This window comes from Hevea brasiliensis, chromosome 4, assembly GCF_030052815.1.
Source record: "Hevea brasiliensis isolate MT/VB/25A 57/8 chromosome 4, ASM3005281v1, whole genome shotgun sequence".
NCBI classification, from domain to species: domain Eukaryota; kingdom Viridiplantae; phylum Streptophyta; class Magnoliopsida; order Malpighiales; family Euphorbiaceae; genus Hevea; species Hevea brasiliensis.
This window is the reverse complement of record NC_079496.1, coordinates 107,752,288-107,770,107: the sequence shown is the minus strand read 5'-3', so window position 1 is coordinate 107,770,107 and position 17,820 is coordinate 107,752,288. Positions and strand designations below refer to the sequence as shown.

Here is a 17,820-nt window from a genome sequence, read left to right as displayed (position 1 = left end):
ATAGCTATCTAAAGCTAATGCATCCTAAGGAATAGAATGCAACATCATCATAAATTTCATACAAATCACATCATAACAGTAAAAAGGCAATTTGGAGCACTCACACACCCAACACTATTCAAACAGTACAAATATGGGAGTTGATCCCCTATACAGCTCTCTTAAACTAACATTTGCCAGCGAGTGTCTCTCAAGTCGTGTCTACCCCGACTTATCCATAAAGGATTGGGTCCCAGCGAGTGTCTCTCAAGCCGTGTCTACCGGTCCTGTCCATAACCAATACCATACCACACGCACTCCAATGCACGCACACTGCTTCAAATTATTACAAACAACATCCATGGCACTTCATCAATTATGAGTGCGATATAAAACATGCCTAGTGTTTAACTACATAGATACATATTTATAAGTGATGCATGGGCATGCTTAAACAGATAATAATATCGAAATTATAATTAAAATTAATATTTTACTCATAAACTTAACCATGGTCACTGCGGCGGCTGGGCGAAGGAGGAAGGCTGTATTGGCTCACCTGACAAATTTCATTGTAATTATTTAATATATTTGACTTTTTCGGTAGCCTGTCTGCCCAGCCCGAAATTACATAACCGAGTAACTGTTGAATTTCTGCGAATTGAAAGTACCTACGCGAAACCCATAACACGGGGGTTAGTATATAATTTTTACGAAATTTTCTAAGCTCATTTAATTCTCGAAAAAACACTGTGAAATCTCATGGGACCCACCGAAAAACGGTGTCAAAAAAATTTGTAATGGGTTTTGCCGCGAAGCTCTAGACGACTGGAGCACTCTGGTACCCTCGAATTTTTGGTGCGGTTTACGGTTTTTGAAAAATTTAATCGAAAATCAAAATGGGCTAAAACTTTCCGGACAAAAATTAGGCAAACTGCTCGATGAATTTTGGTGTTCTTGGTGTCTATGAAAAGCTCTCAAGGTGTAGAAGTGTTTTGGGACAAGATCTGGTCCAATTGGTGGCCGGAATCGGCCCGGGAAGACAAAATGGCGTGCTGCGCATATAAGCATTTTTTGGCACATTTTTTCGGCTCTTCAGGGGGCCACCGGCGAGGGGGAATGGAGCTGGAGGTGCGCCGACGAGTTGGGGAGGCTGAGGCAGTGCTGGCCGGCGAGGGGCAAAGGGAGGAGAGAGAAAACACAAGAGAGGGAGAGTGTCGGGGGCGTGCGAAGAAGAAGAAAGAAAAAGAAAGTGGGCCGGTCCGATTTGATCGGTCCGATCAGATACGGTTCGATTCGGCCGGTTCGATTCAAGATACCCAAAATTAAATTTTTACTCTACCATGGGACCAAAAATAAGGCCCAAAAATTCTGAAAAAATTCTATAAAACTCCAAAAAATTTGTAGAGTCTAAATATATTTTTAGTTTTGTCACATGGTCTTTAAATAAATTTTTAAAAATCATCAAAGTTCTATATTTTCGAAAAATTGAACCCGATTTCAAAAATTTGAAAAATTTCAAATAATTCTCTAAAATTTAAATAAAATAAAATATTAATATCTACCCATAAAATAATTAATTTAAAAATTAGGGGTGTTACAGAGGGCTAACGAGATCAACTTAAAGCTGTGCCTACTCCGACTTATCCATAATAAGGATCGGGTCCCAGCGAGTCAAGCTCCAGCTGCGTCTACCCGTCCTACCCATATCCATATACTCCATATACACACCAACTCACACACATAGCACCAGATTATCAAAACACAACAGCAAAAATAATATTATCAAGTATAAATGCAAAACAGGGTATGCCTAATATTTAACTACATAAATATAAGTGATGCATGAGTATGCCAGAAATATAATAATATTAAAATTATAAATAAAATAAATATCTACCCACAACACTTTTACAAGCTACTGCGATGGCTGAGCTGAGAAAGAAGGCTGTCCTGACTCATTTAAATAATATATCAAAATTTATTAATTAACAACTTGAAACAAAGCTGTAGAGAATTAAAAGACAGCTCTAAGGTTTTGTTAAAAATCTGACAGAATTTCTCCCATACCTAGGACCTACCCCTTCTGCAAAAAAGTTTAAATAACACTTCTAATTTCTAAATTTCCTGCAATCACAACTCATCAATAACATATGGCTACTCCTGGGCCCTCCAACTCAGGCAAATCTCATATAAATCTAATAATTCAATTATAAAACTTAAAATGAATATTTTGCAAAAGTTACTTTGCAAAAGTCACTCTAGCTAGCTTCAAAAATTCTAAAATTTTGTCCTGCGGTCTTTAGCAATATTATAGAGCTAATACAAAAGGAATTATAATTTTCTAGCTACCCATGAATATTTTATGGAATTTTATTCTAAATCCAGTACTATAAAATTAAAGAAACACAGAGTTCGGGTTTACCTATGCCAATTCTGACACTTAGAACGCGTCTGGGGGGTCTAAAAATGGTGGAGTAGCCTACAACTTTGACCCAGTTTCAAAGTAATTCCGGTAGCTTATCTGCTTGGCCCGAAATTACAAATTTGGGCGACGTCGAATTGCCACGAAATGAAAGTACCTACGCAATGTCCACAACACTAGAGGTTAGACTAAAATATTTATATTTACATATAAAATAATTATTTAAAAATTAAGAGTATTACACTATTTTTATTGTACCTATTTTAACTTATAATTATTTTCATAATATATTATTACACAAGTACATAGTCATTAATAATAGAAAATAATAAGAAAAAAAGTTCAAAACACATTACAACTAATATTAAAATAACACAAACTACAATGCCACCATAATTCAAATAAAATTAATTATTCTTTCAATTCAAAACTATATAGTTTTGAATAAAACTGTATAGATAAATTTCATATAATTATGATTAAATTATAATTTTATTTTTTAATATTATTTTGATAAAATATATTATTTTTTATATTATTAATTAATTCATATTGTTAGTAAATTAATTTATTAATTTTTTATATAAATATATTATAATTTAATTTATCAAGTTATATTTGGTGCTTTTTACGTTTTACTAATACTCTTATACGAATAATTTAATCTGTATAAAACAAGTAGATGATTTTAAGTAGAATAGTAATTATGAAGGTACATATCTAAGTTTAAGTATATATAGAAGAAGATGGCCTAGTACTAAACTTAAATTTTAACTTTTTTAAAGTTTATAGTTTAGTTAAGAGAGAAAGAGAGATATTATAAAGATAAAGACTAGGAAAATGATAGTATGGCGAGTAATAATAATATATGGATAAATTAGTTAGTGTTAATAGAAAAAGAAAAGATGAAAGACTATAAAGAGAGAAAAAGTAATAACAATGGTTAAATAGTTTAGTGTTAAACTTGAAATTTAATCTTTTAAAAGTTCAAAATATAGAGAAAATGAGAAAGAGAGGGAAAGAGAGAGATGGATTAATGTTTTCGGTCATATGGGTACAACTAAAACTATGTCGATAAGTTTTTATTTATTTAGTATATTAATATAGATAAAATAATTCAAAATAATTTTTATGTATTTATTATATATTATTTTAAATTTATTTCACATATAAAATTTAATTTTATTTTTCATAAAAATTATATTTAAATTACAAATAATTATATTATAAATGCACTTTTTATTTTTTATTATATCATAATTTTGTATAATAGTACAATATTTAATAATATATTATTTTATTATATTGAAAGTATATATTTAATATTCTCATTTTATTTTTATGCAAATTAACTTTATTTTTTAAAATAAATTACAAATAACTATATTTTATATATTAATTATATTATAAATTTAAATAATATATTTCTTCTATTTTATTTTTAGAACAATAATAAATAAAATAAATACATTTATAATATTATAAATTATAATTATTAATATATAAATATTTTTATAGTCGAACTAGTTCACAAGCTTATAAACAAGCTTAGTTATGGATTTATTCATGAGTTTATTTAATAAGATAGGTTACGAGCCTATTTAACGAATTAAATTGCGAGTCTATTCAATAAGTTAATTTGTGAACATGTAAATAAGTTGAGTTCAAGCTTAAACTTGAGTCAAATATTATTGAATTCGAACTTAGCTTCTTTATTAAACTCATTTAAAATTCAATTTTAAATTCGACTCTTTTAAATAGTCAAATTTTTATCAAGTCAAGTCTCAAGTAGCTTACAAATAACTTGATTCATTTACACCCCTAGTAATAGTCGCTAGCGTTACTCTTTTATGCGTTTTCAAAAAATCTGAAACCGATTATCCTCATCTGGCAAACGAAGGAAGCACGGCAGTATCAATTATTATAAGTTGTGATATGCATTATTAGATCATTGTATTAGTACTTTAATATCATTCCCTATTAAATATTATCACCATTTGAATTTCTTATTTTCTTGTTAGTTTAGTCTTCGCAGATGTCATTCCCTATCGACCAGCTTTCCAAGGGTGACAACCCAAGCACCGGTTTGAAATCAATTTAAAGAAATCGATTAGTCAAACTTATAAAAAATAATTATTGTAATTTTTTAAATATAAATATCCTTTTCATATTATATTAATTTTCAACCGTTGTTATTTTATAAAATTATATATATATATATATATATTGTGCTATATAATCAATTTAAAAAATATATAGTAATGATATGAGATATTTATATAATAATAATAATCTTTCAAAATGGAGAATGTGTTTATAGAATTTATAATTTAACATATTTTAATAAAATTAATATAATTTTATTAAAAAATATTATTAATTTTATTAAAAAATATTTGTTTCTATTAAAAAGCTAAAATTGTATTAGTGTGTTGTTACTCTATTTTTCGAGTATTACAGTACATAGAGCCTGATCCTATCGTGGTTGAATTAATAAAAGGAAAAATGATTAATTTGTCCTCTATATTTATTATGGAGATTCAATTTAGCTCATTTTTAATTTTTAGTATAATTTAATTAATAAATTTTAATTTATACTTAAATTAATTTAATTAATTAATATGTATTATTTTTTAATATTTAATTATTTTTAATATTCAAAATATTATTTTTATATTGTATAATTATTTAAATAAAAATAAAAATATTATTTTTATTATTCAATATTTTTAATTAAACTGAAAATATAAAAAAATATCTTTCAGTTTAAAAAAATATCTTTATATTTTCATATAGTTAATTAAAGTTAAAAATTATTACTATAATTAATTTTAATTATTTAAATAAAAAAAATATAATTTCTTATTTCATGCATTTAATTTAAAATTAAAAATTTTATAATTAAATAAAACTAAAAATATAAAAATATTATTTTTTCCATGTTTAAACTAAAAATATAAAAATATTATTTTTTCCATGTTTAACATGGAAAAAATAATATTTTTAGTTTTATTTAATTATAATTTTTTAATTTTAAATTAAATGTATGAAATACAAAATTATATTTTTTTTCATTTAAATAATTAAAATTAATTATAGTAATAATTTTTAATTTTAATTAATTATATGAAAATATAAAGATGGAAAAAATAATATTTTTATATTTTTAGTTTTATTTAATTATAATTTTTAATTTTAAATTAAATGCATGAAATACGAAATTATATTTTTTTATTTGAATAATTAAAATTAATTATAATAATAATTTTTAATTTTAATTATTCATATGAAAATATAAAGATATATTTTTTTATATTTTCAGTTTAATTAAAAATATTAAATAATAAAAATAATATTTTTATTAATATTTTAATATTAAAAAGTAATTAAATATTAAAAAATGACACATATTAATTAATTAAAATAATTTAAACGTAAATAAAAATTTATAAATTAAATTAAATTAAAAATTAAAAATAAATTAAATTGAAGCTCCTCACTAAATATGGGATAAATTCACCCTTATTTCATTAATAAAATCACACACATTTAATTTTCACGACAAACTTAACTTTTTGCAAATGTTATTGCTGATGTCATCTTTATGTAATATCTCATAATTTAGTAGAAATTTTTGTTTTAAGTGCATTATAAATTTTAAAAGATGCTTATTTTTATACATTAAAATATTTTCAAATAAAAATAATAAGTGTTTTTCTTCTTAAAAAAAAAAATCTTCTCATCAAGTTATATTATACCAAAAACAATTATTCCCTATTCAATCAAATTTTCTTTTATAAGTAATTATTAAATAGATAATCCAAATTAAAAGAAAAAATAAATTATTTCTAATAAAATTATTTATACACATAAATATTAAAAAAATATCTAATTTATTAATAAGTATTGAATGTAATGATAAGATTTACTTAAATTTAATAAGATATTATTAAAAAGGATATTATAAATAATAAAAAGTTAATTTTTTTAAATTATAAAATAAAATAATACTTATTTGATATTAAAATTTTAAAGTCTAAATTACTAAAAAAAAACCACCATTTTAAGTTTTAATAAAAAAAATTGTTTTATTATTTTAATAATTAAAATTTATTAAATTTAATTCAAATTATTTTTTAATATTTCCTAATTAATATAGTTTTACTCTACGTAAGTCTCAATACCAAAGTCAAATAGACGTATAGAGTGATACCTGGTTAAAAAAAAAGAAAAAAAACACTCATATTTTGTGGACTACTGCTGGTGGTGGTTGATGTTTCTAACTTGATTTATGACTGGCTACCAGCTTGACCCCTCCCACCCCTGTCGTTCGGTCTCTTCGTCTTCTATGCTCTGCAGCTGCTTGTCGTGAACATCGAGGATACCATTTCTTCTTCGTTTCTATCTTCTTCCATGGTGCTCATAAGAACTCTTTGGCTCTTTCAGCTAATTCTCCTTCTCCTCTTCTTCGCTTCGCTCTCTGGAGCTCTCGACCTCTCCGATTCAGATCGGCTCGACGTCGCCAACGACACTGCCGTCTCCAACTCCTCCCTCTCTCAACCTAAAGATGGCAGTTTCGCTAAAATCATCGATGATGCTCTTCGGAAGGAGTTCCCTGAGAATGAACAAAACGACGGTTCTCTCTCTGCCTCTGCTTCTGCCTCCTCTGTTACTGCTTCCATATGATGCTTTAAACTTAAACAACTAGAGGAATCAAGCTTAACTGAATTCCAATAGTTAAGCAGCTTTTAATTTGGTTTTGATCCTAGTTCAGGTCTAGACTTTTTTTTTTTTTTGGAAATTTTGCAAGGCAAAAACAATAGTGAATCAAATGAAGCTGAACTGAAAATTCGCCTTGCTATAACGAAACGTGAGGGTGATTAGATTTAGTAGGTTATCCTGCCATTATACATTTCAGAATTCCGATTGCTACGACTGCTTGTTGGTTTTCTGTCTTTTGTGAATAATATAGTGATAACTGAGATATAGGACTTCGTATCTTCTTTCTGTTAATTCTAATTTTATAATTTTTGTATTACATGCTTTGGGACTTGGGTTTAAGATCTGAACTATTTGCAAGGAGGTTTTCGCTTGGGCGGCGCTTGAAAATTGAACTACTTTATATGTGTAATTGAAGGCACGAATCTTCTAAATCTAGGCGATATGTGAAACAAAGAACTGAATTTTATCGTAGAATTGAAATTACATGAGATTAATGACTTGTTTTAGACACCAATTACCGTTTATGTGGTGTTATTTGGCTTTCCCGTCATTTGCGCGTGCAAATCCAAATGTATAACAGTGGAGCAATTCAATATTTAACAGGGTTCTAATAATTTTGATGGTCATTGGTTTACATTCTTCATCTCTCACATACTTTAAACCGTTAAATCATCACATCCTTCCAACATATAATTAATCATTTTTCCTCCACTATTATTTGGCAGCAACTGATTCTGGAAGCTTCAACAATAGTGTAGCTGATCAGCAGGTTAGTGGTACTCTTTTTATTTCAAAATTCAAATTTTAAGCAACAACATATATGAATCACTATTTGATGACCATTGGAGGAGCATATTGAGATACGTTGCAGCTTATTTCCATGTTAGAGTATTTGTAATAGTTTAACTAGAATTTTCAATATCTTGATAAGAAATTAACCATTCTTCAATATTTTTCTTCAAATCTATTGAATAACAATAACAACAATACCTAAACTTTAATCCCAAACTAGTTTAGGTTGGTTATATGAACCATTTTTTGCCATTCAGCTTTGTTAGACACTAAAAGGGGGTCTGGTTTTACTTATAAATCAGTCAAACCTACTTATAACTAGAAAGTCGTAAGTACATTAGTGTTTGGTTTGATTTATAAGTTAAAAAAGTTATTTAAATAAGTCAGAAGTCATAAATAAGGATACCTTACTTATGACTTATCTACTTATTTTAAAACTATTCTTTGATCAAGGAAAATATTATATTATCCTAATAATTTTTGAAAATATCAATATTATTCTCATTTTAACAATTACAACACTTAATTACATATCCTTTTTGGTAATTTTAATAAATTAAATTATTTTTAAATACCTTTTAACCAAACTCTTAAATTACTTGAAAAGTTATTTTTAAGTAATTTTACCAAACAATTAATTACTTATTTTTAATTCGACTCATAAGTTAAAAAATATATTTTAATTCGAAAGTTAAAAGTAAGTAGCAAAATCAAATACCCTCTAAGGCTATGCCAATATCCATTACTTGTAAACGATGCTACTTTCTTCCACGTCATCTCAAGCCTTCCCGCTTCCCTTTCCCCTTCTCACTCTTTCCCTTGCTAACTTATCACACTTTCGTATTGGGGCATTTGATTCTTCAAATCTATGGAAATTATAATCAATTTGCTTTCCATACTTGAATTTTGTTAAGCTGGGATATACTGGCAATGAATCCCATTTTCTTTTTATCATGATAAATTGTGTGTTCAACACAAATTTGATCTGGTTTCATAAGCAGGAAAATGTGCCATCAAGTTGTCTGCTTTCTCGTTTGCTGGTTTCGTTTGATCATATTTTGGCTTGAAGTTTGCTGAATGAATCTTCTTTATTTTCTTTGCATTGCTCAGGCAGTTCTGGAAACTGTTGCCAGAGTTAAACCGAAGAAAAATGACACAAAAGAGGAAAAGTATAAGCTTCCATCTTATAGAATAGTAGATTTCCTTTTTAGTTTCTTTAACAGTAAAGCTAGTTAGGGTATTTATTAGATACATATGTTTTTTTACATTGTTTGAAATATTCCCTTTATGAGTCTCATTGTAGGTCATTTATTTTCAATTTGGAAAATGATAATGGAGCTGAAGATACTCCTACACTGATAGATAGAAAGGTATTGTTTTGTTTCATTTGAAGCTTTTCTGTGTTGACAATATTATTATGGTTGAGATACTGTTCTTTTCCCCCTTCAGGACAACATCTTCATTATATCTAATTTTAAATCAAAATATCCAGTGCTGCAGTTGGATTTGAGGTAAGCTTACTAACTTTTTGCGGTTACTTTAATTTTTCTGTACTAGTTGGTAAGCTTATCTGATCTTATCTACTTTTTTCTCTGTAGATTGATATCAGATTTGGTTGTCGTCATTGTGTCTGCAACTTGTGGTGGCATTGCGTTTGCGTGTGCCGGACAGCCGGTCTGCATATTTGATCTAAGCTTAGTTCATGACACACTGCATTGCTAGGATATAATTCAATGTCTGAGCATGCATTCTTTAAGTTATTTGAGCATATTCTTTAAGTTATCTGAGCATACTTATTCATTTGAACAGTTTCTAACACCAACATTTTACAGGTTATTACTGGATACTTGCTAGCAGGGTCTGTTATTGGGCCTGGAGGGTTCAGCTTTGTCAGTGAAATGGTGCAAGTATGTTGCTTTTCCATTACAAGAAGTGTTCAAATATACTTTTTTGTACTGATTTTTCTAAAACCTTTCTGGAGGCGAACACTTGTCTTTGATGTTATGTGAAAATTTTGGCCAAATAAGAGCTTAAAGCATTATGTTTTGAGCAGCGTATCATGACGTTATGATGCTTATTGTTTCAGTTTAGATCACAAATGAATATTTGAATTGATTGTGTCATGTTGGTTCTTTAGGCTTGACATTTCTACTTGTGGTGTGCTATTTGAAAGCTTTTGATTAATTCACAATAACTGCATGAAATTAACCAGAAATCAGAGTGGGCTTTTATAATGGAGTTATAAAGTAATTGAGGGCATTAAGTACAGTTTTAGTGACCAATAGTTAATTAGCATTTATCCCCTTTTGTAGCAATAGCTGAAAACAAAATTTTTTTTTTCTTCTTTTTTTCAATGTTTTATAACTCAGTTTGATCATCTCTCAGCAATATACCTGCTAGTTCATAGTCTTGCTATTTTCTTTTCTAATTGAGATTATTATCTTTTTTTTATCAGATAACTTCACTGCGTTACTTTCTTTTTCATGTGGTTCATGTCTGTAGGTTGAGACAGTTGCTCAATTTGGTGTTATTTTTCTTCTTTTTGCGTTGGGCCTGGAGTTCTCAACTACAAAAGTCAGTTGTTTCATGTGCTTCTTCTTGTTCCTTTACATTATTCCAAATGTAGTTAATCCATAGCTCAAAGTTCATCACTTCAATTTCAGCTTCGAGTTGTACGGGCAGTTGCCGTTTTAGGAGGTCTGCTCCAAATTGTTTTATTTATGTTCCTATGTGGGATTACAGCGATGGTATGTCTATTGGTTCTTTCAGAAATTTTGTATCAGTTTGTCTTCGCTAATTTTTCCCTTTTAATGTGAAAGTACCTTTACTCATGCGTAAAAATATGAGATGTTCAGTTAATTATCTAGGAACAAAATATTGCAGACTGCACCTTTAATGTTTGATTTTTTTTTGGGCTTTTAGATTCCATTATTAGGTTTGACCTTGTTGAGTTTGTGCGGATAGTTAATGCTGCTGTATCATTAATGGGATCAAACTCAAATATTGCATGATAGTTCCAAATATATGCCTTTGCAATGATCTGAAGTTCTTATTTCATCCTTCTGGCCTCAAAGCTCATCTTTGGTTTGTAGTTTGCAAACACCATTGTGCTACATATTCAGTGGAGATGTTAAGGCATTTTACTTGTGGAAAACAGTTTTTTGTTCTCCATTTTCCATTTTCTATGAAAACAATTTTCATTTTCTATGGAAAATAAGGGAAAATGTGTTCACCTATCAATAATAGAAAACTGTTTTCTAGTTCAAAAATTTAAAAAATATTCATATCTTTCATAACTAAAAACATAAATCATTTTAAAATATATTTAAAAACACTTTATTTAAAATTTTTTAATATGTGTTATTTATTTATTTTATAATGATATGATTAATTTTTGTCATTGTCAATAAATATTTTCCTAAATAATTATTTAATTTTGATTATGAAAAAAGTTATAATGTAATTTTGGTGATAGAAAAGTAATTATTTTCCAGTTGGAAAATGAAACTTTTGTTATAAAGGAAAACAATTTCCAAATCTTAGTTAAATTTTAGAAAAAACTGGCGCATGTGAATACGAGATTCTATTTTCCAATTTTCTTAGAAAATTGTTCTAGAAAGGTGCTCCTGTTTTCCACTAGTGAACAAGCCTTAAGCCTTTGGTTTTGGTGCAACCATTTATTGGGTATGTTATGCATAGTTTTTATTTTAAATGCTGCAGTTCTGACCTGATGCTGTTTGCAGTTATGTGGTGGTAAGCCTTCTGAGGGTATATTTGTTGGTGCTATCCTTTCGATGTCTTCAACAGCAGTGGTAAAACCTTGTGTTATATGGATTCTCTCTCTCTCTCTCTCTCTCTCTCTCTCTCTCTCTCTCTCTCGCACAAAGACTAAATCACACAAGAACACACATTCTTGCACAAATTTATTTGCTTTTTGTGCTCATGTTTGCAGTGCATGATTTGTCCCAGGTTTTAAAGTTTTTGATGGAAAAGAATTCTACTAATGCCCTTCATGGTCAAGTCACCATTGGCACTCTCATTCTGCAGGTATCGAGTTCCTTTCCCTTGCACTCATTCTGATACCTTGAATCCACTTTCAGTATGTTATTACTGATTCTGGTACTCAAGTATCAATCTAAAATATGGTTTTTCTTTCACCCTTGATTATTGCCAAGTCTTGAGAAATTTTTTGGCCAACCAGGACTGTGCTGTTGGTTTGTTGTTTGCATTGCTTCCCATTCTTGGTGGAACTTCTGATGTTCTTCAAGGAGTAATATCCATGACTAAACTGTAAGTAAAGAATTTCACAATGGACTAAGTGTCCAAGAAAGGGTTGACACCACAATTACCTGGAATTAATAAACATTTGCATATAGGATCTGCTAAGTTACCTACTCTTTGGGCAAGTTAGCAATGTGTCTCTTTAGGTGCGCATAAAATGCAGTCTCTTCTGTAGTATCATTTAAGGAAATTGAAATTTCATGAATCATGCTTGTAAGAAATAGCCTTCAAGGCTCAACAATTCTCTTCCACTTTCATCTTTATTGCTCCCTCTTTCTCTCTCTGTGCCTCCCCCACTCTCCCCTTTCTCCTCGTTTTTAAACATGTGTATCCTGAGACAGTTTTATAAAACATTTTGGTCAATAATGATGGATGGAAGTCCAAACATCATTCAATCTTGTAATATTCAATAACCTGGTTTGACATTTTATCTTGGGCCTACGATTAATGTTTTCATGGTAAAAGAGCGAGTTAGGAGATGTAGGGGTGTATTTGTTTCAAAAAATAATTCACTTTGTTAACCTTCTTTAAAGATTAGGCAAGTAGCAGTATCCTATTAATAATTTTTTCCCCATTCACTTCTTTTCCCTCCAAATTTCTGTGAGCATTGAAATCTTTTATCTATTATATCTATTATAATGTACTTTCTTTTTTCTTAAACAGGTTGGTAGTGTTGATTGCATTTTTGGGTGTTTTGTCAATATTATCACGTACTTGCGTTCCTTGGTTTCTTAAATTGATGATGAACCTTTCATCACAGGTACATCTTATTTAGTTTAAAGAAGACCTAAAAGTTTTTCTGGAATGGATATCTGATTTTGGGCGATATTACATTGTTCCATGGCCATATTTTCATTTGTGCAGACCAATGAGCTCTATCAATTGGCATCAGTGGCATTCTGCTTACTTATAGCCTGGGTTTGTTCCAATTACTTATTCTAGATCCCTATGGAACTTTGGCATTGACTCGTCCTTACTGATACTTGCATATATACTTATCAGCTGTCTTCCATCTGGGTACATACAGATGTTGAAACTGTGGTCAACATTTTTTGCATACCTTTTGATCAGTAGTATTTTGAGCATTTGGACCAGTGAATTGCAACTTCATTGATGAATTTCAAGGCTTTCTGTCCCTTAATGTTAGCCTTGTATTCCATTGCAATTGTTGACTGAAGAGTGAAGAATAAATTCCATTAACGAAATTTTTGAATATGGTTGTCTGGAGTGTGTGTATTAACCGCTGTGGAGAATGATGTCAACAAATATGGAAATACACAAGTTTATTCATCCAGTATGGCATATACAGTCATAAATGGGCTCTTCTTGTTATTTAATGATGGCATTTGGCATATTGTTTTTATAAAAGGGCCTTATTAGTGACATATTTATATTCACCTTGGATTCATATTGCATCTCAAATGGCATCTTGAGATAATTTAATCTGGCATCCTTATGAACTTCTTCAGATTGCATATTAAGTGGTATTCTTATCTTCTTCTTCTTCTTCCTTTTTTTTTTTTTTTTTTTTTTTTTTTAACTATCATTTCAGTGTAGTGATAAGCTGGGCCTAAGTTTAGAGTTGGGATCTTTTGCTGCTGGGGTGATGATATCAACAACTGATCTTGCTCATCATACACTAGAACAAGTAAGGTTATATTTGCTAAACTGTCATTGGAAATTGTAGAGTGTTATATTCTTATGCATCTTTATGGATGCAACATGACAGCTTTGGCAATCTGTGAACCATGGTATAACAGAAGTGTTTCTTCCTGTTCATTTAATTATGTTGGATGTGGCTTGTGAGTGTATATGCCGGAACAAATTTGTCTCAGGAGATTAATGAAACAGTTTATACTTTCCATTTAGCACTATAATGTAGCAAAAGAAATAAAATCCTACTGATATTTGACTGTTAAATGAATTTGGGATGATGTGACACTGATGTGCTCCTCAGTGATGGTCTTGTTCAGGCCAAAGAAGCAAAGTATTTGTTCTGTAAAGTTCCCATAGAGGCAGAGCAATGATGCTGTCAAGGTGCCAGTTTTTAGCCCAGTTGATCTATTTCGCTTGAAATTATTAGATTCATTAAGATGTTCCTTCTCATTATTTGTAGGCTATTCATTGCAAATGCCCTATGCAGATTCATACATAATTTGTGGCTTTACCTACGTGTTTCTTTGGTTTGCATTGTAGGCCATTAGTCTTTTGGTCAATGTAAATAAACTTCTGTATCTATAAAATATTCTTCCAGTCCTCTGTTTCTCTTCTTCCCTTAAACAGCCAAATTCTTTTCATTTTTTTAGTACTTGTACATCTAATATCATGTGGAATTTGCAGTAGTTATTGCTGTTGTGGTTTATCGTTGCACTAATTGATTTGTTGCTTATCTTGTTGCAGCTTAGCATTGAAGTTTCCCAGATCTGAAGTTTTGTTTCTTGTGCAGATAGAACCCATTCGGAATTTTTTTGCTGCTTTATTCCTTGCCAGCATTGGGATGCTGATCCATGTTCATTTTCTGTGGAACCATGTTGATATATTGCTAGCATCTGTTATATTAGTCATAATCATAAAGACAGCCATAATCACTACTGTTGTAAAAGGATTTGGTTATAACAACAAGACTGCAATGCTTGTAAGGTTTTGTTTGATGTTTTGTTGTATTGCTCTTCCTTATTTTTTATTTTTTATTTCGGATTCATTGGTTGAGGGAGCATGTGTTATGTAAATCTGTAGGTTGGAATGTCGCTGGCTCAAATAGGGGAGTTCGCTTTTGTTCTTCTCAGCCGTGCTTCTAATCTTCATCTCATTGAGGTTAGTGCTACTGTTGCAGTCCATTGTGACAATGTTCAAGAAAAACTCCCTTGCTATGAGAAATGAGAAGTTTACCAATTAGCATACCAAAGCATGTTTCTTATGCATTATCTATTGATCGCTATGGTCTATTGCATTTGTTTTTTGAAGAAAAACTTTTGGCCCTAATATTAGTTTTTTTTTTTTCTTTTTTTGGGGTGTGGGTGCGGGGGCGGGGGCGGGGGCCGAGGCAATTTTGCGCTGCTGTAAGCTAATGCTTTGAACATTTTCAGGGGAAGCTTTACCTACTTCTTCTTGGGACAACAGCTCTTAGCCTGGTATGGAAACAATATGATTGAATCACTCATTGATGTGACATCTAACGGATTTTAAGCTCCTTTTTTACATTGCATTTCTCATGCACCTTATTGCACTATGATGATTGTCCATGGTGGAAATCTATATCAAGTATCTGGTACCTCTTTTTATTTCCTCTCCTCAGAAGATTGTGAATTTTCCATCTTACTTCTTTATGAAGTTACAATTTCTAAACTCTCCTGAAAATGAAGTGAAAAATATGTGAAATGAAAGGTAACTTGTGGACTAGTGGAATAATGTGCATTTACTGCAAGTTGACTGTGCATCTTACAATTAATGTGACAGTGTAGAAGGGCTGATGATCTTAATATCCTAAAATTTGCAGCCATATTCAATTCTATATATCCACTGAGGAAGTGGTGTGTGTAATTGAAGGTGTGACATTAATAATGCATGGCTAGCTAGGGTTGAGATTGAATAGAGAACTATTCTTATTAGTGGGTCCAATGGTGCCCTAAAAACAGCTGGTGAAACTCTGTTAGAAAATCATTTAATCAACAATGTTTTTGGTCCTCTCAAGGACATTAGGTGGAGTCTATTGGTAAGAAGACTTTCCCACTTAGCCTCAACCTCCAACTGAGCATATGCCATGTCAGTGCTAAATTGTCAATTATGCACCTCCTCAACTCTTGTTTGGTGGGATTCAATTGTCACTAATTCAAAGTTCACAGACTAAATTGATAAAGTTAGAACATTGAATAAAATTGAAAATGGCTGTGGAGTTCTGGATATGGGAATCATTATACCATTTAAAATTTGTGTACATTTTGTGCTTCTAAAGATGTACATATCTACCACTCAAAATAAATGTATGTATCCATGCCTGTTTTCATAAGAGTGAAAAATTACCTTTCCTTCTTAAAATTATTATTTTAATTTGTAAGTATGGCTGGTAATCAAGTGGAATATTCAACAAATCAATATTGGTCTGATTTATTTGTGTCAACCTCGGTGATACAACTACTGAGAAAACTAAAAGCATTGATGATTATATTTGCAGAAAAAAAATTTAAGTTACTTCTCTCAGGTGTTTATTTGAATAAAACTCTTGCAGATAATGACTCCCCTGCTTTTCAAGCTAATTCCTGCGGTGGCAAATCTTGGTATTCTGTTACGGTGGTTCCCACCTGACAGTTCTGTAGAGGTAAGTTTTGTAGATTGTATTATCATTTTTGGTAATAAGTTTTGTTCTAAATTTATGCTGGATGTTCTTTTGACTCTCAGATTGGGTTTAAAGGAGATAACTTCCGATCAGACAGTGGTAAACAGCGGATTACATTAATTGTCCAAGAACCTCATGACTCTTGAGCTCTGTACATAAACATTTCAAGAGTTTTGGCTCTGGCCAGTGCTTCTCGCTGTGCAGATGAAATCAAGGTTTTTACCCTCTCCTGATACAACGTTATTGTCGGAAATTTTCCGTTATGTCACTAACCAAGTTTGGTGTTGAGATTGAGATTTAGTTGTTGTTGTTGCACGTCACTAACCAAATCATTACCAAATCAATCCTCGTAAATGGAAGAATGGGGATGAGGTAATCTAACTGCCATTAAGGACTGACATGAAGCATTTTCATGTGATTTAGATGATCGTTCATCTCTTACTGAAAATTTTTCTCCTTTGTACCGTAGTTTAATTTGAGCTTATAATCTAGGATGATAGTGGATGAATACTCATACTTGATGTTCAATCAAATTGTCAAATTTAATTCTGTGGCGACTATTTTCTCAATATTATTTCTTGTCATGTTCAAAGACGCATCTCTATATGAAATGAACTTTGACTGATATTGATACTAATATTTTATTAGGAAATTTACAATTTTGTTACTAGGTTTTGTCTTATATTATATTTTAATCTCTGAATTTTAAAAAATTAATTATTTCATCTTTAAATTTTATATTATATTACATTTTTGTCCCTAGATTTTGAAAATTATTTAATTCCTTTAATTTTAGCATATAAAGCAGTTTAGTCCCAATAACTTTAATTTTTGTAGCAATTTTATCCAATAATAGAAAGGTTAAATTATTTTATAAATATTAAAATTATAGGGATAAAAGTTTGATACCACGTGAAATTTAGTGATTAAAGTGTATCATAGTATACAATTTAGGAATTAAATGATTAATTTTTTAAAATTTAGAAATTAAAATGTAATATAAAGTAAAATTTAAGGTCTAAATTGTAAATTTTTCTTTTTTATTTTAATTTTAAACCAACTTATATCCATGCTAGAGGATATGGGATTATTCTCTTTTCAAATAGGTTTTATTATAAAAAAGAAACCATTTATAAGTAAAGAATTGAATTTAATTATAAATAATTATACTTCTTTGTTTGAAAACTATAATTTTATAAGAATTTATTATAGTTATTTTTTTTATTTTTATATTTATAATAACAGAATTTATTTTTTTTTCCTTAAAAAAATTATTTTAAAAGAAATA

At 29.8% G+C, this 17,820-nt stretch overlaps 1 protein-coding gene across 1 annotated transcript; it reads left to right on the top strand.

The window, feature by feature from the left end:
- The first annotated feature begins 6,641 nt into the window (after positions 1-6,641).
- LOC110631762 (K(+) efflux antiporter 6) lies at positions 6,642-17,081 on the top strand. The gene is made up of 20 exons (XM_021779711.2): positions 6,642-7,040; positions 7,852-7,895; positions 9,029-9,087; positions 9,222-9,288; positions 9,368-9,429; positions 9,517-9,592; positions 9,751-9,825; positions 10,421-10,492; positions 10,582-10,665; positions 11,662-11,730; positions 11,888-11,965; positions 12,120-12,208; positions 12,863-12,959; positions 13,064-13,117; positions 13,752-13,847; positions 14,646-14,834; positions 14,936-15,013; positions 15,286-15,330; positions 16,425-16,514; positions 16,595-17,081. Exons 1-20 carry the CDS (start codon positions 6,818-6,820, stop codon positions 16,676-16,678), a joined length of 1,731 nt encoding a protein of 576 aa, XP_021635403.1. The 5' UTR covers positions 6,642-6,817; the 3' UTR covers positions 16,679-17,081.
- The last annotated feature ends 739 nt before the right edge of the window (positions 17,082-17,820 follow it).

What these genes read in the sequence shown, in the direction of transcription:
- LOC110631762 (XM_021779711.2), top strand. Translation starts at nt 6,818, where the DNA reads ATGGTGCTCATAAGAACTCTTTGGCTCTTTCAGCTAATTCTCCTTCTC. An exon ending in TGAGAATGAACAAAACGACG is followed by an intron (nt 7,041 to 7,851) that starts GTTCTCTCTCTG and finishes ATTATTTGGCAG; the next exon opens with CAACTGATTCTGGAAGCTTC. An exon ending in ACAACAAGACTGCAATGCTT is followed by an intron (nt 14,835 to 14,935) that starts GTAAGGTTTTGT and finishes GTAAATCTGTAG; the next exon opens with GTTGGAATGTCGCTGGCTCA.